This window comes from Vipera berus, assembly GCF_964194415.1.
Source record: "Vipera berus genome assembly, chromosome: 1".
NCBI lineage: Eukaryota > Metazoa > Chordata > Lepidosauria > Squamata > Viperidae > Vipera > Vipera berus.
The window spans coordinates 44385609-44408801 of record NC_138202.1 but is presented as its reverse complement, the minus strand read 5'-3'; the positions used below and the strand labels follow the sequence as shown (position 1 = coordinate 44408801).

Sequence of the window (23193 nt, the reverse complement as noted above, 5' to 3'; positions counted from 1 at the left end):
AATTTGCAAGCAAAAGAATCACTAGAAATTGAATTTCTTGCAATGATCCCACTGTTAAGATTGGAAGTCATATTTAGGCTTTTTATGGCTTCAGTGTACCTTATGTCATTAAAATTGCATGACTATGTTTGGGAAAGGTAAACCTTGTACGTGATTATACAATGATCAAAATAAAAATTGAAAAGGTATTGTTGTAGGTACCTATGGCCGACGCTCTTCTCAATATTATTATATATGCTTTCAAGTATTCAAAGAGGGGAAGAGAATTCTTACTTAAGTAATCAGGTTAATTTAGATGCTACGTTATCTGGGATACTCTGTACTGAACACTCAACATAAAGGAAACTCTTTAGAATCCCAGATTAGCTAAATGTATAAATATCCTGACATGTGTTAGGCATCTTTTCCTTTTTATGATGGCATTCCTAACTCACCTAATGTTTGTCTTTTCAATTGCCTGAAGGTGTATTTTGGTTCAGAATTCTTGATAATATAATTTTCATTTCTTTCTAAATGCCTTTGGGATGTTTAAAATGAGATATGGTATGCAGGTCTTTTTTATTTTAAAAAAATTAGAATTCTGAAGAGGGTATGTAGAAACTTTGTTTCCTGTTTTTTATATAAAACACTAACTGACCCAGGTATGTTTCCAGTTTTACTTCCTAAAATGAATGGTATTGCTTTTAAAGACACACAATAGTCTACTTTACAATGGCATCCATTTTTACAAAGGAGACTTAATTCTTCCCTGGTAGCAAGGAATTATAGTTACAGAAATGTTTTGGTTCTCATTTGCCAATGTTTTCATTGATTATGCTGAAGTTACATTTTGATTCCAGAACAGAAGTTTTAAAAATCCCCTAGTTAACTAACCTGTAACTTTTCTATCCGTAGGCACATTTTTATTCCAAAACAAATAATCACGAATGTTTTCTGAGGTTAAAAATGATGGGGACATGCATGTATGAACTGATTCTGACTTGAAGAACAAGAAATTTAACTCTTCTTATTTCTTCTGTTTAAAAATCACTATAAAATACAATTGAATTGCTGATTTCACTTTGAATTTACGAAGTTTTCGTCCAGAAATGCAAGGAATATGGAATAAATAATTCCTATTGCTATTGATTTTATTTTTGCAATTGTTGACAGTCTATTCCTTCTATATACCTGAACACTAAAATGAACTCAATCCTCTTTTCTTCAGCATTGTTTTACAAACAAGCACTTGCTCATTTACTGATAACACATTTATTCACAAGGCAAAAACCGAAGTTAGATCTTCTAGGTTTTGGGCAAGGCACTCAAAATGTGAGCAAATGTGATTCTGCTCACAGAATTTATTTAATGCTCAAATGATACAAAAACAGTAAGTCTGCCTTGAAGAATGGGCTCCTACAGGTCTACCCACAGTCACCCAACAGGATTACAATTCAGGCTTCAAAATCAATACAATTATGCAGGTCCTGGAAGCAAACAATTCTTAAGGGGGATGGGTTGATTAGTTAAAAGTTGGGTAAACTAAGCAAATCTTTTCGAGGTCCATTTTTTAAAAATTTTATTTTCACTTAAAAAAAAAGTTTTAAGACCAGCACAGTAGTTTGCTTTTCAGTAATAAAATAAGAATTCTTCTGTTGAATATAGAGTACCCAGTATTTAAACATCCATGATGAAAGTAAATGCATCAATATACCTTACAGATTTAGATCAGAAATAATATATCTTGAATATAAGCCACAATTTTATTGGGGCACTGTAGACTGAGCCCAAACTCCTTCTTTATCAAAGTATTTCAATATCTGGCAGTGAGTGGGAAAGAGATATAGGCTATCAGATATGCTAGAAATAGGATTAATTTCAAAATATTTGCAGTAGTTCATGCTTCTGATAGATTCTAGTCAGACAGACAGATCACTACCTGTCTTTATCAGCACCATTTCTTGAAGCATGAAGGGCACTGGAGAACTCTCTTTGCAGCCGTAGTGTGCTTGTCACTTCATGTCCCATCTATCAGAGAAGGTCTCCATGTCTCTTAATGAGGCATGTGGACACATTTCCAGACAAATATACTGCATTTTTAAAAGAAGGGAAGGAAAAAGAATAAAACATGTTAAGGATTAATGGATTTTAAAAGAGAAAATATATATATATAGTATGTATGTATGTATGTATGTATGTGTGTGTGTACACACAGTATGTATATCTTTAGTCATTCAGGTTTTTTCCCCACGTAGAATTGGAGGTATCAGGGCAACCCACGGTATCTGTAGACCAGCAATTATTACATAAATTTCTGCTAATTCTATTAATTACTTGAGTGCAGTTTTAGAAAGAGCTGAAGATGTGTTGGTGCAATTTTGTCTCTTTTTCACATTCAAATGAAGATTAACATACCTGCTATCATCTCCACCAGCACTGACAACATATCTGTCACCACTTGTAAAGCGAATATTAGTCACATGAGCTGAGTGACCTAAAAATCGTTTATGTTTTGCCTTCAAAAAACAGAAAATTTCCTGTTAGTTTAACACTTTTTAAAAATTGACTTTATTGAAATAATCATTAATCAGGGCTCATTGCTGAATTCCTTCTCTTTATATTGCTCCCTCACTGCAAAACTATCCATAGTACGACTAAATATAGCATCTCCTTATGGAGGATACTTTTATGTCTAAAAAGATAATTTCAACACAGTTCTATAGCAGGTATATATGCATTTTTCCTTTGTCCTGTTTGACTGTTTTCTTGGGATGATTTGGCAGAAAGGGAAAGCAAAACTGGATTGTTGCTCAATTCTTTATGAAGGGACAATAACAACTAAATTTGCATTTATACCTTTTTGGGATCTCCACATGGTATAATATGATATAACCATAATGGTATAGTTAAAAAGGAGTTGGTAGCCATGACAGAACAATCAAATCTCTGTCTGCGACAGACATTTAAAAACAGGCAAAGTTCGAATTGCACCACTGTGCCCATCATCTTGATATTTCTGTGGATACTCTGGTAGCTTTCAAATTCAGCTATCAAAAGACCTGGTGACTGAATGAAAGAAAAGGGTCTTACAAACTTCTCTGGACAAGGGAAGTCAAACAACTTGACCATGCCAAAATCATCGCCTGTTACAAGGCTAATTCCCGAGTGAGAAACACAGGCACAATTTACATCCGCTTTCTCAGCATGCCTGGACCAGATTCCAACAACTTCATCTCCTAGAATGCTGAAATAGAGGGAAAAGAAAGGAACCAAGAGGATATGTTCTGATGTAGTGGAGGAAATAAAGAACAAGGTATACTATATTGTCAGAACTGAATCATTATAACATTTAACTATTATCATTGTTTTATAACCTTATACTATTTACTGTAGTAAATACATATATTTACTGTATTTTGTCCATAAATTTTGTCCTCTCAGATAGAAGATTATGCCAAAGAGTAGGGTCACTTAAATAGAAGGCACCTCTCTGAAGTCATAATCATAATCTAATAGTAAAGTTGGAAGGGACCTTGGAGGTCATCTAATCCAACCCCCTGCTCAGGCAGGAAACCCTATACCATTTCAGACAAATGGCTGTCCAGTCTCTTCTTAAAAACTTCCAGTGTTGGAGCATTCAAAGCTTCTGGAGGTAGGTTGTTCCAATGGTTAATTGTTCTAACTGTCAGGAAGTTTCTCCTTAGTTCTAGGTTGCTTCTCTCCTTGATTAGTTTCCATCCATTGCTTCTTGTCCTGCCTTCAGGTGCTTTGGAGAATAGCTCCCTTTTCTTTGTGGCAGCCCCTGAGATATTGGAACACTGCTATCATGTCACCCCTAGTCCTTCTCTTCATTAAACTAGACATACCCAATTCCAGCAGCCGTTCCTTATATGTTTTAGCCTCCAGTCCCCTAATCATCTTTGTTGCTCTTCTCTGGACTCTTTCCAGAGTCTCAACATCTTTTTTACATCATGGTGACCAAAACTGGATGCAGTATTCCAGGTGTGGCCTTACCAAAGCATTGTAAAGTGGTATTAGTACTTCACGTGATCTTGATTCTATCCCTCTGTTAATGCAGCCTAGCACTGTGTTGGCTTTTTTGGCAGCTGCAGCACACTGCTGGCTCATATTTAAGTGATTGTCCACTAAGACTCTGAGATCCCTCTCACAATTACTACTATTGAGCGAGGTAGCCTCTATACTATACCTGTGCATTTGTTTTTTCTTGCCTAAATGTAGAACCTTACTTTTTTCACCATTGAATTTCATTTTGTTAGATATTGCCCAGTGTTCGAGTCTGTCCAGATCCTCCTGTGTCTTAAGCCTATCTTCTGGAGTGTTGGCTATTCCTGCCAGCTTGGTGTCGTCTGCAAATTTGATGAATTCTCCATCTATCCCCTCATCCAAATCGTTGATGAAGATGTTGAAGAGCACATGGGGTGTAATCCATCTGGTCGTGATGGTTTGAACTCATCTAGGCTGCACAGGTGCTCACTTACCATTTTCTTGCCTATCTTAACTTGTGTTTCTATTCTGTTTTTTATGGCACTATTTTTGATAGGTTGGTCTGGTTTTTTCCCTTTGTATACAGATGCAAAAAATGAGTTAAATAGTTCTGCTTTCTCCCTGTTGCTTGTCACCTTCTTGCCACTAATGGACCAATCATTTCCTTTACTATTTCTTTGTTTTTTACATGTTGAAAGAAGCTTGTTATTTTTTACTTTGGTCGCAAGTCGTAGTTCATTTTGAACCTTAGCTTTCCTCACTTCGTATTTGCAGGCTCGGGCTATTTGCTGATATTCTGACTTAGTTATGATTAGTTGCAGCTTCCAAAGGTAATCTGCTAAGAGGTATGTTTTTATTGCCCTTATTTTATTTGGGGAAATTCAGTAAGACATAAAGCTGAACTGCAGAATTCCAAATTTTTCTAAACTTCCCCAGCCAGAATGACTAATGGTGCTGGATGCTGTGGTTGTGCAACATGTGTACTCCTGTTGGAATATACAGAACCAGGTAAAGGTCTCAATTAGTGCAGTTAATGAATTCCAAAACAGTCACATTACAGTAATGGAATATTTCTTTGGAAAATAAAGTAATTGGTTCCAGCTTGACAGAAGTAAGCAATTAAAATTTCTAAATGTAATTATATGTTTCTTAATGAAATGCTTTATGATAGTAAATGAGGACAAACCCATATGCAAAGAGTACCTGCTGTCTCCTGTTATCTCAAAATGAGCCTCTATTTTTTCAGCTTTCCTTGAATATCACACTATTTGAACTTGCACTAATTGCAACCTACCTGTATGCAGAAGTATATAGGTTTATGTTCTTTTCAGTGGGAAATGATGTGTCATATTTTAAACAATAAAATATTGATCTACCTGGTCCAAGTGGCCCATGTTATTCTATCAATCACTGTTTGATCCAGAAGTTGTTTTCCTGAAGGCACTTCATAAACTTGCCTTTTGTAAGACCCAGTAGACACCTTTAAGAACACATAGAGGTAAATATAAACTTTATAAGTATCCTAATAAATTTGTGCAGTCTATAAGAAAGATTTTGCATTCTTAAGTTGCATTACCAACATGTTACAAAAACTGAAGGTCCAGAACTATATCCAGAGAAGGCTTATATAAACTACTACAGGCAGTCATCAGGTTACAACAGAAATTGGAACCAGGCTTGTCATCACTAAGTGATGAAGTTGTAAAGCGCGATGGCACATGACTGCAACATTTAGCGATGGCAGTCCCAGTTCTTCTTGTAACCTCAAGATAGATAAGTTGTTAAGTGAGAAGTGACATGCGTTCCAGATAAGGAGCATAGCAATAGCAGTTTACAGAGTCAGCATATTGCCCCCAACAATCTGGGTCCTCATTTTACTGACCTCAGAAGGATGGAAGGCTAAGTCAACCTTGAGCCAGTCAGGATCGAACTCCAGGCAGTGGGCAGAGTAGTCTGTGATACTGCACTTTAACCACTACACCAGGAGGTCTAGCTCAGGCAGTGGATGAATTGGGAAGGGGCAGCTAAGGTGCAGTGTGAGCACATGGGAGGCCAGGGAAGTAGACCACAGTCCAAGCACAAGGATGCTGCAGCTCAGGACAAACACAGGGAGGCCAGGTGAGGATATATCAGAGCAACCTGCAACTTTCCCTGAGGCTTCCCAACTGACTGCTCGTTCAGCATTTTCTAACAACTTGGAAAGGTCTCTGAACAAGAAGTCAGTAAGTGAGATGCTCTGAAATGCTACCGTCAAAAATATACAATAGCTGTGTAATGAAGTATTGTTATTACTGCTATCACTACCCCTCCTCTTAACCCACATAAGAAAATTGATGGATAAACCCCAAAGAATTCTAAAATAAGAATTTTTTTAAGGAGTAGCATTTATTAGTTTTGTATGACTTTGAAATCTCCAAATCTCCTAACTTTAACTTTTACAAATGTATTTAAGTTCTGCTATACTTCCTGCTTAGGCTGTTGACACTCTGTTTGAATACAACAGGAACTAGCCTGTCTCAAGACCAAACTCTTATAAATTCATACTGTCGTCAAAGATTACAAGATTTAACCTTAAAAAAATGTTCATGATGTAAATGAAAAAAACGCATAACAAAAAATCCATATTGTTTCCTTACCTGAAGATAACAGCTATCTGCAGAAAAGTCCATTTGAATAACAAAGCTCGGGATGTCTTTGCAGTAGCTGGCTCGGTTAAGAGGAGGCCCCAGTGTCAGGTCATAAAAGTCAACTGCATTTTCACTTGAACCCACTGCTAAGTAATGGGAATCTGGGCTGAACCTATGTAGAAAAAAAGTTTTAAATTCATTCTAATTTACCAAATAACTCATTTAAAAAGCTCAAGATGTTAAACTGCTGTTTGAATCTTTTCTGCTGCATGCTGAAAATTATTCTATTTCCCCCTATCCAAGGCATTTTCATACTTCAAATTCTTTTATTTCCTTCTGCTTGCACATACACCTTTATTACTGTTGCTGACTGTGACTCAAAGGGGATTCAGTTCAGTTTCTTCTCCTTGAAAATGGTGAATGGTGAATGGTGGTGCTAGAACATTCCATCTGCTAAACCATTAATAGATGAACGAAATGCAATAGCACCATATCTGGATAAGCATCATATTCAGTAATAAAACCCAAGTGCAGATGTCACATTTGTTCCTTGGAGCAAGTGAGCGATACTGTATATGATTTCTCACCTGATGTCTTGGATGGCAGATCGTCTGTCTCTTTTCTTCCCCCATATCTTCAGAGAGTTCACTAATAGGATAATAAATTCTCCATTTTTCATGCCAATTGCTACCATGTCACCTTCTGGGCTGTATGATACAGTACATGCTGCATGGCCCAAATTGACTTTGTTCACCATTTTCTGCAATAGTTCCAAAAAACGAAAATAAAAATTAGAATAGCATGTTATATGACACAATGCTTTCTTTTCCTATAAATATTAGCTTATCTCCTGGTAATACTTTACAAAATGGGTTGAAAAATTAATTACCAAGCCACCTAGAATCCCTTCGTCAAGATGAGTGGCACAGATGTTCAATAAATAAATAACTTACTGTAACTTCTTAAATGCCATTTTTACACCTACTTTGTCAGCAATATCCCAAAGTCTGACTGTTCCATCTTCTGCTGCAGAAAGAAAAAGATCACGAGATGGGTGGGTTGCCAATCCCCAGATAGGTCCATCCATGTGCCCATTAATCAGAATGTTACAGGCAGCATTTTTCTCTCCAACTTCTATGATTTCAGCATTTCGTGTCCCAACAAGAATTTTTCCCTAGAACAATAGTGAATTAATAGTCATTGTATAATTTAATAATTTATAATTATACATATAATAATTATACATATAATAAAGAGAGAGCAAACCTAGAGTAACAGTTAAGGCATCAAGCTAGAAACTGAGCAATTGTAACTTTGAATCCCACCTTCAATTAGAAATAGAGACAAGGAAGACACCTCCAATGGGATCAGTAATGGATGCCATCATGGCACATAGAAGCTAAAAAAAGTAAGCATAACAGAGGACTTCCAGTTTTGTGCCATAGCGCATGACCGAGGGATTGCAAAGCTCTGCATCCCACGGCTAGTTTCACCCTGCCAGGGGACCCTAACTGGGTCTAAAGTCGCCCTGGAGAGGCAACAAATAAAGAGGGGCGCCCCGATGATTGTGAAATGATGGCAGTCATCCAGCTCGATCTGGGGAAGCCCTCTAACCTGACAGGAGAAAACCTGGCCACACCTCGGTGACCAGCCTAAGCTACTTGCAGCTGAAGTCCAAAGGCACTAACGGTGAACAGTGTGCTTGAAACTGGGTGAGGAATTCAATCTTCTCTCTCCTATTTTGTATCTGATTTCCTGGAAAAGATTCCTAAGAAGCAAAAATCTTCCCAAAGTGAGAAGGGAGGGTCTACACCCCCACCCTCCCATAGACGGAAGCAGCGAATTAAACTCTTAGATTAGAAGATTAGAATTAGATTTAAGAGATGTGATTCATCTTAGCAGATGGAATACTATATGACTAAACACCTGCTTGAATAGGGTTAAAAATATAACATTTGCATATAAAGAGGCCCGATAGTAAGATTGCTAGATGGTGTACTATATGATTAAATACTTGTTTGAACATGGTTAAAAGAATAGACAAAGCTTGGACATAAAGGGGCCCTATAGTAAGAAGGATAAGATATATAAGTAGTATAATACTTTTACAATATATGAAATGTAAAAATATTGAGATGGTGTATTTGAATGAAAAGTTTGGATATTCAAAGGTAATGAATTTTGAGAAAATTATGACTGATAAGAGTGGTTTCAATACTAAGGGGAAATTAAGCTTAAATAAGAATCTTGAAAACAGGACATATAATGACAAGAAGATGGCTTCTATAAATACAATTGAAACATAAGTTGATTAGAAAAGATCTTATATGTTGATGTTATTGTTATATGTTTATACCAACTCTGTATGTAATGAAAGTATTAAGAATTATATTTGTTTAATGTAGATAAAAGGAGATTACTGGAAGAAGTGAGGATCAAGGAAATATATTATCAACTAACATATTGATCAATTATAGAAATTAATTATTATTGATTGTTTTTAAATATATGAACCCAGACAACACATTGTTCACTAAGCACTAAAGATTGTTATTGTAAAAAATTAATAAAAATATATATAAAAAAATAAAAAAGCATAACAATATCCTCAGCTACTGGTTCTCGTAACTACGTATATAGTCAAACTGGTGGACCATAGTCTGGATTCCCAGGAAGAAAGGGCTGCTTTCTGGGAGGCAAAGAGGCAGCGAAGCTTGGAAAATTTAACCCTCAAAAAGAGGTTTAAAACAGGTCTCCTTAGCTATTCCCAGATTATGTCTGTAGTTGTGAAAATAGTTGCTTTAATCTGGCAAGATTCTGTTTATAGATAAAGGAAACCACTCTTAAGGAACTCTACGTCATTCTTGGTACTTGGGACCTGGCACAAACTATAGATTTACACAACTATTTAAAAATAAAATCTATTACACAGTATTACCTTATCTTTAATACCATTCTTAGTAATTATTTTTGTTCTTTATGTGGTCAGCAGCAATATATCAAAGCAGGGGATACATATAACCATGGTAAAAAACAAAATTTAAAATGGTGGCCACAACAACCTGATTGAAATTCTGACTGTTTTTCATGTGCAATGCATGATACTATGGCGGCTTCGACTGCACTGTTGTGGTCACCATTTTGACTTTACCATCTATCAAAGTTTAGGATTATAATAATAAGAATGTATTTATTTGATTTCTATAGCTGCCCACAACAACAAATGACTCTTATTACTATTGCTAGGCTCTTGGTATGGTTTAATCCTTACTCAAAAGTTTCTCCAAGATATTTTCGGATACTATAAGACAAAGAGAAACTCATTTAATCATTGAGAATATGTGACAGGGTTTATCCTAAGACTACTCTGTTTGGGTTGCAAACATGTGGATGCCTACTAGACAGCAAATACTGAAAACTCCAATTCTGTGCTGTCATCTTGTGGTTGTCATGAATGCTGCAGCCAGAGTATGGTACCTTAGGTGTATCCAAAAGTAGCTAGGACAAAAATAAAATATATTTGTGTTTTTTTAAGTTAAATTTAAATTTAATTTAAATAGATATGACAGAATAAATGCATTCAATTACATAACAATTTTCTACTTTTGACACATTAAAAATTAAAGCTGAATGGCATTTTCTGGAAGATTGTGCTACCACTGGGCAACAAATAGAGAAATCCAACAGGTGCAATTTCCCTCCAATGTTAAAAAAATAAGGAAAGAAAAAACTTCTATAAGGTTATAAATAAATTTCCTAGATTTGCAAAGATCTACTTGAAATTCACATTCACAGGAACACACGGACACACACACAAACACAGACAATGCATAAAAATCCCCAATTGCCCCCTTATGTGACCAAATGGACATTGGCCCACCAAATCAGTTTGGAAAAAATGATGACCTAAACACTGTCTGTTCCTGGATTTAGAATCTTATTTTCCAATATGGCATATATAAGTACCATGTGCCCTCCAAATCTCCCACACCACCTGCCAGATTCCCTCCCCATATGATTATTTTTTTCATTAGAAAATAAATAAATGGGTAGTTGGAGGTCATCAAGTAAGCCACTTACCTTAACTCTAATTTGTATTTCTAACAATATACCCAACTCCTTCAAATACTCATTTATTTCTTAATAAATAAAATAATAGATGGCTACAGTCAATACCTTATTTGACAATGTAGTTGCTTCCTGTGAAAGGAAAGGTAAACTGAATTGGTAGAGAACATCCTTGGAAGCTAGGGAGATGGGAAGCTTTGGGGTGATTGCCATATGTTGTGGCTGCCTTGGAAACTGCAGCTGGTCCAGAACAGAGTGATATAGGCAGTGTTGGGTGTGCCTCATTATACCACTGTCTGCAAATTGCATTAATTGCTAGTAGGCTTCCAGGTGCAATTTAGGGTGCTGTTTATTATCTGTAATGTCCTTCATGGCATGGGGCTATATTATTTGAGGAATCACCTGTGTCCCATGGTTTTTGCTAATCTGGTAAGATGGGGCAGAACTGGTGTGCTTTGGATCCTCTTGATCAAACAATGCCCTCTGTCAGGATCCAGGAAGTGTCCCTTCTCTGTTGCAGTGGAATCATGCTCCCCCAGAGATCTGTGTGGTTGCCATCCTGATGACCTTCCAGAAGTTCCTTAAAAACCTGGCTGTTCTCCCAGGTCTTGGGATACAGTGGTTGCAGAGCCCTGTTGGTTGTGTTTCATGATATATAGATTGTGGTTTGTCTAGATGCATATAATCATTCTTTTGTTTTCTATCTTTGCTTTCTATCTTTTTAAGTATAAGATGCCCAAAGTCATTTTAGAGGCAAGTGGCTCTAAATTTAATAAACAATCAAATAAGGGTTTTTATTTTGTTAGCCACACCCACTCTGACCATCTGTTGCCATGACGCCCTATCAAAACATAGATACATATTTTATGACTGGAAACACAATGGCAGCCATTTGAGGGCAGTGCCTATAACATGGTTTCAAAATTCTGTGCCTACCATCCCAAACTGTTACGAAAGAACAGGAATTAATATAATGTGTTACTATTTTTTAAATGTATGTTTTAATTACTGTAACTTTTACTGATAAAACATGGAAACAAGACACAATACCAGTTATTTATATATCTACTTTTGGTCTGGGCCATATTGCATTATTGACTTACTTTGCCTCTGCACACTGAACGGACACAGTCAATTACTTGTCCTGTCTCTAATCTAAAGGCGCGACATCTTCTAAGTTCCTGATCCCATAGCTTAATTGCACCTCCTTCTTTTGATCTAGCCAAAATAAGACAGAGTCTTTTCAGAGAAAACATATGAAAGCCCCTAAAACCAAGTATTATTTATTAACTACTAAACAATTCAACAGAAATTCAGTATTTAAAAAATGATAATGCCTCAGTTTGTGCTCTTCAAAAGTCATTATGGTATTTAAACCAATTTTGTAATACCAAAAATGATTTTTCCACGGCTGATAAGTGATATCTGATTATGTATGTAGGAGTTTGCATTTAATGATCTCAGGATATCAGAATTAAGATTATTGTATGAGTCGCTGAGAATAAGATAATTTTCTTCACATGGTATAAAGACTCCCTAAAGTTTTCATGTAATCTAGAACAGTGTTTGTCAACCTTGGCAGCTTGAAAATATGTAGACTCCAACTCTCAGAATTTTGGAAATTGAAGTCCACACATTTTCAAGCTGCCAAGATTGAAATACAGTGGTCTTGAATCATTAAACATACAATTAATTATTTCCTTTGCAAGAGAAAATTATTTACTATAGTCTATGTAAAACACTTAATTCCACTAAACACATAGGAAAATAGGAAAAGAGATGCAAGATAATTAAGTCACATGGCAATTACTACTTTTTCTACAAGTAGATATTTGTTTTACTTGACTAGAAGATTACAACTAGTCATGCAAAACCACTGAGGAGATGTAATCAGCAGCTCCAAATACATCCTCTTGGGTGGAAAAGAAAAACTGAAATCCATCTCTTTGATTTACTCATAAGCATCATTTCCCCCCTGAAAGTAACTAGATAGAAACAGCCACGACTGACATCACTACTGATTAGCCGTATCTGTCAATGTAGACAAGATAGATGCATTATACATTGTAAATACTTTACAAATACAATTACAATAAAATTTATTATTACATTTGTGTATCCATTAATTATTTTGTAAAATTACTAAATTTGTAAAAATTACTACTAGAGCTTATAAAATTACTAACATAGCTGTCCTATGGTAAGATGGGTGGCCAACAAATAAAAGAAACAAAGAAACAAAAAATATTCACATAAGAAAGCAAGACTCACGGCCTCTCTTTGCCTCCAGTTACAATTAAGCCATCACGTAATGTTGTATACATTGCAAATATAGGACCATTATGAGCTTTGCCCACAATTCGATTCAATATGTGGTCCTTCCAAACACACACATCTCCACTGATGGTACCTGTAAATGTCAAATTATTCTGAAAAGGAGGAAAAATATGTCTATCATCTGATTTCAAAAAGGAATGAATGCCAGCATTTACTATAAAAGGACAATTTATACAGAATATTGTGCCCAAATCCACAATCCCAATCTGACTTTAGTTCTGAGTTTGGGAGGGAAAAAAAACTTTAGTCATTTTGCAACCAATGATGAGGGCAAGATTCTAGTGTTGTTTACTTCTTATTGGCCTTTAATAGCACTGATCACAATTATTCTTCAGTAACTGATCTGAGACTTTACCTACATTTTTGCTTATAGGGATTCCTAAGCACTATGATCACTTCTTAATAAGTACTTTCTAGTACTTTCTTTTTTATTTTATATCCACAGAATTGTTTAAAAGAATCTTTGGGAGTTATGTGAGAAACCTAGCGATACTCTGCTTTTTGAAAGGGCACCTGTGTACTAGGTAAAGGTAAAGGTTCCCCCGCACATGCGTGCTAGTCGTTTCCAACTCTAGGGGCCGGTGCTCATCTCCGTTTCAAAGCCGAAGAGCCAGCGCTTGTCCGAGGACGTCTCCGTGGTCATGTGGCCGGCATGACTAGACGCCAAAGGCGCACGGAACGCTGTTACCTTCCCACCGTAGTGGTCCCTATTTTTCTACTTGCATTTTTACGTGCTTTCGAACTGCTAGGTTGGCAGAAGCTGGGTCGGGTAACAGGCGCTCACTCTGTTACACGGCACTCGGGATTCGACCCGCCAAACTGCCGACCTTCTGATCAACAAGCTCAGCGTCCTAACCCACTGAGCCACCGCGTCCCATACCTGTGTACTACACAGTAGCTAAAACTATAAGCTTTTCCCCATAAATGACGCATACTGTATTCATAGCATCATGCAGTCATTGCTCAAGCAATATACAGCCTCCCTAGTCCTTTCTGGATTGGATGACTGTGAGTCATGAGTCAGAAAATATACTAAGCAGCAATTACAAAGAGTGCTTTTAAAGTTGATTAATATTTTAAAATATTCTTTTAAATTACGTACAGCTCCAAATGCCAAAGAGAGCATGGTTTGCATTCGTGCATCTTCTATTGAACTTGTTTGTCCTTTTTTACTAAGAAGGGCTTTTCCAGCAAGGGTCCAAAATCTCACATGTTTTACTCCTACTGAAACAAACTGAGTGTCGGAATCAGGCCTGAATTCTGCTACAAAAATACGTTGGTTATGACCGGCTCTACTGGCAATTTTGGCACCTAGTGGGAAGAGTTAATTATATTTTACATTCAGATATACATAATTGTATCAAGAAATAGTGAAAAAAATAGTGTCTTAAACAATATTCTTTCAGGTATAGTTGTTTTCTATCATTAAAGCCCTGTCTTCCTAAAACCAAGCCCAGGAAATAAAAGAAAAATAAATTACATATTTGGTCATTTTCTTTATTGATACTGATAATAACATTATTGCTAATAATAACATTTTTATCTTTGTTAATGAAAATTGTTATTCACTTATGAAATTTTAGTGGTTAAAACTTTAAAAACAATCCGGAAATTATATACAATTCTAAATTTCTTATATTTCACCTTGCTATTAATCCCTGTATTATTTCCCATTCTATAATTAGTATCATATTTTTTTAGTAACTGTATCAGTTTGAAGAGGGATCTGTGATAATGTATTATCCACACATTATGTTGCTCATGTAAGTAGTCTAGTTAAATAAGTATTCCTATTTACATGCAAGTCAATACGAGAAATATTGGCGCTCACTAGTGATTAACTGGTGCTAATAAGTATAATCCAGGACCTAAAGCTTCTTTCTGTACAAGAAAGCAATAGCACTTAGACTTATATATCGCTTCACAGTGCTTTACAGCCCTCTCTAAGCAGTTTACAAAGTCACCATATTGCCCCCAGTAATCTGGATCCTCATTTTACTGACCTCGGAAGGATGAAGGCTGAGTCAACCTTGAGCTGGTGAGACTCGAACTGCCAAACTGCCAAACTGCTGGCAGTCAGCAGAAGTAGCCTGCAGTACTGTATTCTAACCACTGCGCCATCAAGGCTCTACAACAGGGGTGTCAAACTGGTGGCCCACGGTCCGGATGCATCATGGCAAAACCATGCCCACCCCATTGCCAGCAATGGAAAAAAAGTCGTGATACGTCACGACATATCATGTGCCGTTACGAGTTTGACACCCCTGCTCTACAAAGTATGGTTGAAACTATGTATGACATCATATTTAATACCCATTGTACAGGCAGAAGATATCAGATGATATCTTTGCAAAGGCTTTTTAGGATAGTAAATTATTTCATATGCCTTAGCTTTCTGCTTCTAGAACAGTGCACTAGGCCTATGAGACCTAAGAGATAGTTATTTAATAGTCAAGTTGCCCTCTGTTAATTCATAACATGAGTTCTCAATAGCAATTTCTATCCAGAAGGTTCTGAACAAATTAAAGCTGGGTGTAGCTGATGTAAAAAAGACAAATGCAAAGTTCTTCTCTTAAGTAATAAAAGTCAAATGGTCCAGTTAAAGATACTTGTGTAAATGATCTTGCAATAGTAGTTGATTGCAAACTGAGTATGAGCCAGCAGTGTGATAATGTGGCAAAAAAGGCAAAAGTAATAATTTGGGCTGTATCAAGAGAACTTCCAAACCAGGGAAACATTTGTGATAATGTGTTGACAAAATGTTGCAATTTCTCAATATTTTGCTGAATCTGTGATTATACCATAGGTTTGGATCACTATAGTATAATATTCATTTGTTTGACTTGAACTAAGCTGAGATAATTCTATCATTTTTTTCAGTGGTTATTCATGAACACTTTGGCACCATTAATAACAAAGGCTATTCCATTTCTTTTATTATCTTTCCATTCCTCAGTAAATTTGATGCTCCTTTGATGTAAAAGTGACCCATTCCAATGCATTTCAGTTCACTGATTTTCAGAATGTCAATATTCAGTCTTGATTTTTTGCTCTGGCAACATCAAATTGGCCTCAGTTCATGGTTCTAATGTTCAACAGTATACATGTACTGTATATTCAGTACTGAACTTTTGCCTCTGGGCACATCAACACGGGATGTCCAGCTTTAATTCATCCACATTAGAAACACTAGTGCTTCTTGTACTTCCCTCTGCTCTTCCCAAGTAGTTCACTGGCTGCCTTCTGGCATGACTTGGAGGTGGGCAGGGGGAGAGATGTCATCTTCCAGAATCACACTGATGCCCTTACAGCACAGTACTTGAGCAAAATGGTTCGGATAAGATTGGCATATGTGGGACTGATTGGGGTAGATTGTAGGGGTGATACCAAAATATAATTTTATCTTATTTTACTTGTTTATGTATTAAATTATTGTATTTTACCCCAACTTCATTTTAAATTGATTTTATGGGATTTTATTAATATTATATGTTTGGAACTCTGTATTTTGATATGACCTATGGGCTAATCAATCAACTAATCTAACTTACACTGATGCCCTGGTTGATATTGCCATTGGATTTCCTTGTCGGAATACTGAAGTGATTTATCACTTCTTTCTCCAAAGATTCTGTTTAATATATCTATAATCTATCTACTTGTCATGGATGACCTTTCTATATATTCAGAAAGATATAAAATCATGGAGACATGCAAGCTCCTTCACTGTTACCAGGTAATGATCTATGAAGGAGAAACCTTTATCACTTGATATCAAATACAGAGTTGGCTTCCTTAAAATAATTTATCAGTAAGAACTTTGTCCGGGGTGCCGTGTCTCACATCTTTTTAAGAAAGATGGGTGTCCGACTGCAATCTCTGATGAACCATTAGAGATCACCAACCTTTCCTGCTTATTGACTTCTGAAAAAAACTTCAAAAGGCATACAAGTTGGTTTTCAGAGAAACTTACCATTTGATTTGCAAGAAAGGCATACAAGTACTTTACAATTAACTGTAAATTTTGGTAGGGGAATTTTAAAAATATGATAATTCAGTTCAGACTGACAAGCAATCTCTCTTGGTTTTCATGCAACTTATAAATCATATTTCTCATGAATTTCTGCTTATTTATTCTTAGGATTGTTTTTTCTCCACAGTGAATAAGGTGCAGGTAGTTTTTTCAATGCCTTTGTAAATATTGCCTCTGCCTAAGCTAGACAATGTACATGATCTTCTTCAAAAGGATAATGCCTCCTTTCGCATTATCAAGTGACATTTAGCATTTTGGGCAGTTTGCCAATTTTTATTGTAGGTTATTCCTAATTTTGCTACACTAAGAACATCCCTGGTTTATCTTATTAAGAAAATAATTCCTTTCAACTAGTATTTTAATAGATGTTTTTTCTGCTTAAACAGACATTTACTTCTCTATGTATCCTTTCATCCTCCAAACTCCACCACCTCCTTTATTGTACCATACAGGCTGATACTCCCAATTTTATTTTGAGTGCAAATTGTGGTTTTACACCCTATTCCAGATATTAAAAGTGGCCTTCATTGGCTCTCTGCCCATCATGCATAATCAGGTGGAGAAACAAAAAAAAACACTTCATTCAGTCAAAAGGTTCATTGCTGTGTAAATTATGAGTGAGATTTCAGCAAGATTTCTTTAATCCTAGTTTGAAGTAAATACAGAATCTTGAAAACTCTCATAGAAATTTCCTAGTGTCAGACAGAGTGAATATTTGCCTACCTTCTTGCCATTTCCAAATGGTAACGGTATGTTCAGGATCCAAACCAACAGACAGAAGAAGCTTGCCAGTGGCACTAAATCCAACTGAACAAACTCCTTTTGAATGGTAACATCGCAGTACAGACAATGTCTGTTTGTTCATTGCATCCCACACATGAATACAAGGAGCTGTTGCTGAACAAATACAAGAACAGCAATAATTAATTTTGTTAAAGAAAGCATGTAGGGCATTTAATATTAAAAGCATTCAAATTTGTTTTAAATCATCTTTCATTTTTTTTAACATTTACATTTGTTCTTTTAAAAAATTACATTTAGTAAGTATAACCTCATTCCTGCTAAGATTTCTCTTGCAGTCCTAAACTCTTTTTAGATCTGAAAAAAGAATGCCTTAAAGCACATATAGGAGCAAGTGTTTTAACCAATAATAAAGTAAAGGTAAAGGTTCCCCCGCACATGCATGCTAGTCGTTTCCAACTCTAGGGGCCGATGCTCATCTCCGTTTCAAAGCCAAAGAGCCAGTGCTTGTCCGAGGACGTCTCCGTGGTCATGTGGCCGGCATGACTAGACGCCAAAGGCGCACGGAACACTGTTACCTTCCCACCGTAGTGGACCCTATTTTTCTACTTGCATTTTTATGTGCTTTCGAACTGCTAGGTTGGCAGAAGCTGGGACGAGTAACAGGCGCTCACTCTGTTACACAGCACTCGGGATTCGACCCGCCAAACTGCAGGCCTTCTGATCGACAAGCTCAGTGTCCTAACCCACTGAGCCACCGCGTCCCTTTTAACCAATAATACTTTATGCCAATTCATGAGTTTAAATTTAGTTTTCTAGAAATGTTTCACTGGATTTTAGTTGTGGGCCATAATGCCCTTAAATGGAGACAACATGGCCCTGGATAGGAAGGTAAAGAAACTGGAAAAACCAAACTGTATTTTCAACCACTTGCCAGCTGACTGTCACTGCATAGGAGAAAACAGGATCCTGGAAAGAAACTACTGCCTGTGCAGATGCTGCTGCTAAGAAGGGTTTGCATTTCTCGGTCATGGACTGCTCAACCCACATAAAGGAATCTTGGCAAGAGATGGATTGCATCGCCCACACACTGGGAAAGATGTGCTTGGCAGGTGCCTTGTGAATCTCCTATTAATCATGTAGTCAGTCCAAGACAACCCTCACCTACAGTTTTCTCCTCCTTTACAAAAGAGGCAAACATTTATGAACGAGAAGCAAATCCTTCTGCCCTGATTTGCCTAGACACAGATTTTTCATTGAAAGTAGAGTGCTGCCAGAAATGTTATGTTACTTTTATGTCTCTTAATAAATATTATTAATCAGAACTCAAAGACTTGTTCTGGTCTAACCCAGGTTGCTTGCAGAAGCCTGACAAGGAGAAATATGTTGTCACAGGTGCCACTAAAACCTAACAGGATAACATACATATTTGGAACATAGACTTGAAAAATTACAGTTTATTGAAAAGGAATAGGCTCAACAGAAATGTAGTTCAGAAATTGTTTATTACTAACAATAACATCATCATTACAAAGAATGAATATTTTTATTTCAATTAAGGGAAATTTTGAACATTTAAAAATGGTTAGATTTTATGTTTTGAATTAAAAAACCAGTAATATGTTTTAATACCATGTAATCAGTTATTTACAATACACTAAATAACAGAAAATGCTTAGTTATAATTGAAGATATTAAAATTTAGCTTTTTTCTTACTTGACATGTCTGCTGAGTCTCCTGTAATGGAAAACCAGTAGAAAAATCATTACAAACAAAAAAGATGATTATATATGTGTGGTATAATTTTAATTTATTATCAAAAATAAATCTAAACTTAAGCTATCTCTATGTAGTTAGATGCTGTTCCCAAGCACAAGATAAATTGATCAGAGCAAAAACAGACTTTTTTACATCAATCTTGTAGATTATATATCTAAATTATATGGAGTTTTCCATTTGCAGAGAAATTTTATTTGGCTAAAGACAGATCACGTCATTGTGTTCTTTTTTAAGCAATCCACAGAAGTGCAGAAAATTTATTATCTTAGCTACTACTTTGAGACAGTTTACAGGTTATCCAAACAATGAAACAGTATTATGTGAATGAAAAACTGCCCTTATACTAAATTTTCTCTTTTTCTAATTCATGCAATATCACAGGTGTTCTCAAACTGTAGTTTCCTCAAAATTAGGACTATGCATAATGTGTTTATCCTACCTTACTGAAGATGGGTTATAACTATGGGGGATAGGATTATTTATAGTAATTGCTTTTCAATTATTTCATCTTTTTAATGTTTTATTTGGGGTAAATTCTTTCTCTTCCTAACATAGACTAGGAGGAGACAGCTCCCTTTAATTATCTTCAGAGAATCATATTAGAATGAAAGAATAAAGAGTAGTACAATGATTTTTTTTAAACTAATTAGGAAAGGGCGCCTGTTATTCTCCAAAGTTCAGTAAACTGAACAAAGTTCCACTGCAGCAATACAAGTTATGCCATTTGAGCCGTTTAGGTTATGATGTCATATAATGCATTATGTAAATTAATATAAATGACAGAATATTTTGCATAACACATTATATCATTTGTATTATTGTGATTGTGATGTATCACAACAATGACTATTTCATATCAATTGTATCTTGACATCATTCACAAATGACATAAATCATAGCAGAATCTTGTGCAAAATCCGTTTACTGAAATTTGAGATCTAATTGTACTATTGTTTTTCAACCTTCACAAGATAGAGCATGTGGTTATATGTAATTTGTTTATCTACAAGCTATAGAAATCCTCTCTTCAGCCAGTATTCTTTGAAATCTTTTCTTCATTTCAAAGCTACGGCTATTTTATTATTTAAAATATTATAGTTGGCATATAGCAGGCTTCATAGTGTTATATAGAATAAAAAATGCTTAAGTGGGACTCACCAAATTTAATAATCATTTTGATGAATGCTGGGATGAAAATATAATTGGCATTGTAAAAACAGGAATAGATTTGTGAATAATTTTTAATGATATAAGAATAAATTTAACTGACTCCAGTAACTGACCAATCAGAAGCAGTATAACTACTTTCTTCTCTTCATGAACTCATCTGGCTATCTGCTCATAGTTATGGTATATATTGTTTTTTTCTTAAAAAATTGAAACATACCTACTTGGCCAGATGCCACAAGGTTGACAAATTTGGGATGCTGATTTATTGTGAGGCACAAAATGTCATCATTATGTTCCTGATAAAAAGATTGAGAACCTAAAGAGAAAAATGTATATGTATTATTTCAAGCTCAGTATTACATTTGGAGGGGGAAATATTATCATTACAGAAGGGAACATGAATAATGTTTCACACTACTTACTTTTAGATACGTAGTTTTCTTACCTGTTGCCACATTGTACAGAATCCCAACTGATGCTGTATGATAAATTATGTCAGCACCATCATTCAAATAGTGCACATTGTTTCTGCCATCTCTACCGCGGTATCCAAACACCAGTTCAAGCACTAAATCCTAAGAAAACATATTTAGAATCACAGGATTCTTATATGAAAAAGGCTTTAAACAGGTGTACTAAACAACTTTTAAGTTCCCCAAACATTGAGAAAAACTTAGATTACCACATATAATTGACAACAAACAAGAGACATGTCTTCTAAACCTCCTACTTCTGTTCTTCAATTTTAACCCTGAAGTACTAGTTGATTTAATTATTGGAAGATTTAAATAGAAACAGAATAAAATATCACAGTATGGGTTACAATTTATTCCTTCTAATTGGCCAAATACAGCTTCTACATTTCTTTAATATTTTTAACGAGATAGTTCCCTATAGTTCTTGAAATTATAGCTTAAATACTATGTTTTAAAAACTAGCAGTTTTTCTTACCTCTATAGGTCTCTTCTTTTTCCCAACATTATTTGTCTGGAGTTTTTCAGGCTGAGGCAGTGCCCTACTAACTGGTGGTCTGAAACAAAGAACTGAGAATAAGAAAAATTGTCTGTCACCTATTCAGTATAGAACAGTACCTTTTGAACTGTCACCTGGACAATGAAAAATGTTAGCCTACCTGGCTTATATATTAGGAATCAGTTTTATATAAAAATTTCTTATTTAATTGTGCACACATTATTAATTTTAATTGCCTTCCATATGTTTAAAAATTGTTTAAATGAATGAAATAAAAATTAAGTATATTTTATCATCACAAGGACAGTATTAATTCATTCTTGAGATAAAGGAACTAAGTTAACCTAGATCTCTTTTCTTTGATTATTAGTGTGTATATTGGTCATAACAAAATCAACTTTCTTGGCAGAATTTGCCTTCTCACTTTCCAGATCTTATATTTATCCATTACCTAAACTTGTCTTTATCCTGCTCATATTTAGGTAATGTGTTATAAATTCTTATTTGAATGAATAGAGCTGAATTAGCATAGTATTCTAGGGGTAGCAAAAATTATTATAGTATTTTGTAACATACCACACTCATACAAATCAAGAACCATCTAATTTAAAAATATCTCAAGACATTCCTATTAGTATCCAAAGTAACATACATTGGCAAATACAGTAGGTAGTGCATCTGAGATAAAGAGCAAAGTTCCTCTGTCTTTACTATTCTGAGAATAATGGCAAGAATGAAATAGGATTGGCTGCTCACTATCAGATGACAAAGGAATAGACAATGAGTAAAAAAAATGAGGTCCTAAATGCTATCACCAGATGTACAGTGATGGAACAAATATCTCTCAGACTTCTCTGATCCCTCCGTACATTATTTTACAATGACATCACATAGCTTCAAAAGGATAAGTGGAGAGGAAGAAAGCATGATAACTAGGTAAGAATATAGCAGGTCAAAATCTGAATTTGTTAAAGATACTTAGTTAAAATATACAACAAATTAGTCAACTGGATGAATCTAGAGCACATATCAGCAAGCTAGTAAGCAGGTTTACAACTGGTCATTCTATCATGCCCTTATACTTCAACTTTTGGCTGAAAATTACACAATTAAAACAAACTTAGTATTACATGTTGCATGTATTGATTTTAGACCTGCATTCTATCTAGTTCTCAAAGCAGAGTGATGGACTAAGATTATAAACCACTTTATAGATAGACATCTACTGTACAATGTCTTTAAAAACTGCAGAATCAAAGTCTTTGCAAAGCCACCACATGAATGAGATTCCAACGTGCTATTTAATCTGTACATAAATCCATTTCTGGCCAAAATAAATAAATCAGAATCTCATTCCTCAAAAACTAGCCCAACAGGCACACTGCAACCTTGTAGTAAACTTATAGAAGGAGCTTTAACTGCATTTAAATGAGCTTTGAGTGCCCTAATGTCTGCTTTGAGGAAGCACTCAAGATCAGCTA

The 23193-nt window shown here is 35.5% G+C and overlaps 1 protein-coding gene across 2 annotated transcripts in view; it reads right to left on the bottom strand.

Moving 5' to 3' along the window:
- Positions 1-1541: 1541 nt before the first annotated feature.
- EML5 (EMAP like 5) overlaps positions 1542-23193 on the bottom strand; it is a gene marked incomplete at its 5' end in the record, with an annotated part of 87365 nt that continues 65713 nt past the window's right edge. The window contains 15 exons of one of the 2 annotated variants that reach the window (XM_081312779.1): positions 1542-2069; positions 2395-2495; positions 3070-3223; positions 5361-5464; positions 6621-6783; positions 7199-7371; positions 7597-7785; positions 11783-11897; positions 12951-13108; positions 14119-14327; positions 17773-17946; positions 19508-19528; positions 20958-21056; positions 21186-21315; positions 21692-21803. In XM_081312779.1, coding sequence (XP_081168905.1) covers positions 2033-2069; positions 2395-2495; positions 3070-3223; positions 5361-5464; positions 6621-6783; positions 7199-7371; positions 7597-7785; positions 11783-11897; positions 12951-13108; positions 14119-14327; positions 17773-17946; positions 19508-19528; positions 20958-21056; positions 21186-21315; positions 21692-21803 — 1939 coding nt within the window. In that variant the 3' untranslated portion in view covers positions 1542-2032. The remainder of the gene's footprint in view (positions 2070-2394; positions 2496-3069; positions 3224-5360; positions 5465-6620; positions 6784-7198; positions 7372-7596; positions 7786-11782; positions 11898-12950; positions 13109-14118; positions 14328-17772; positions 17947-19507; positions 19529-20957; positions 21057-21185; positions 21316-21691; positions 21804-23193) is intronic. The other variant, XM_081312780.1, reaches the window with a different exon arrangement.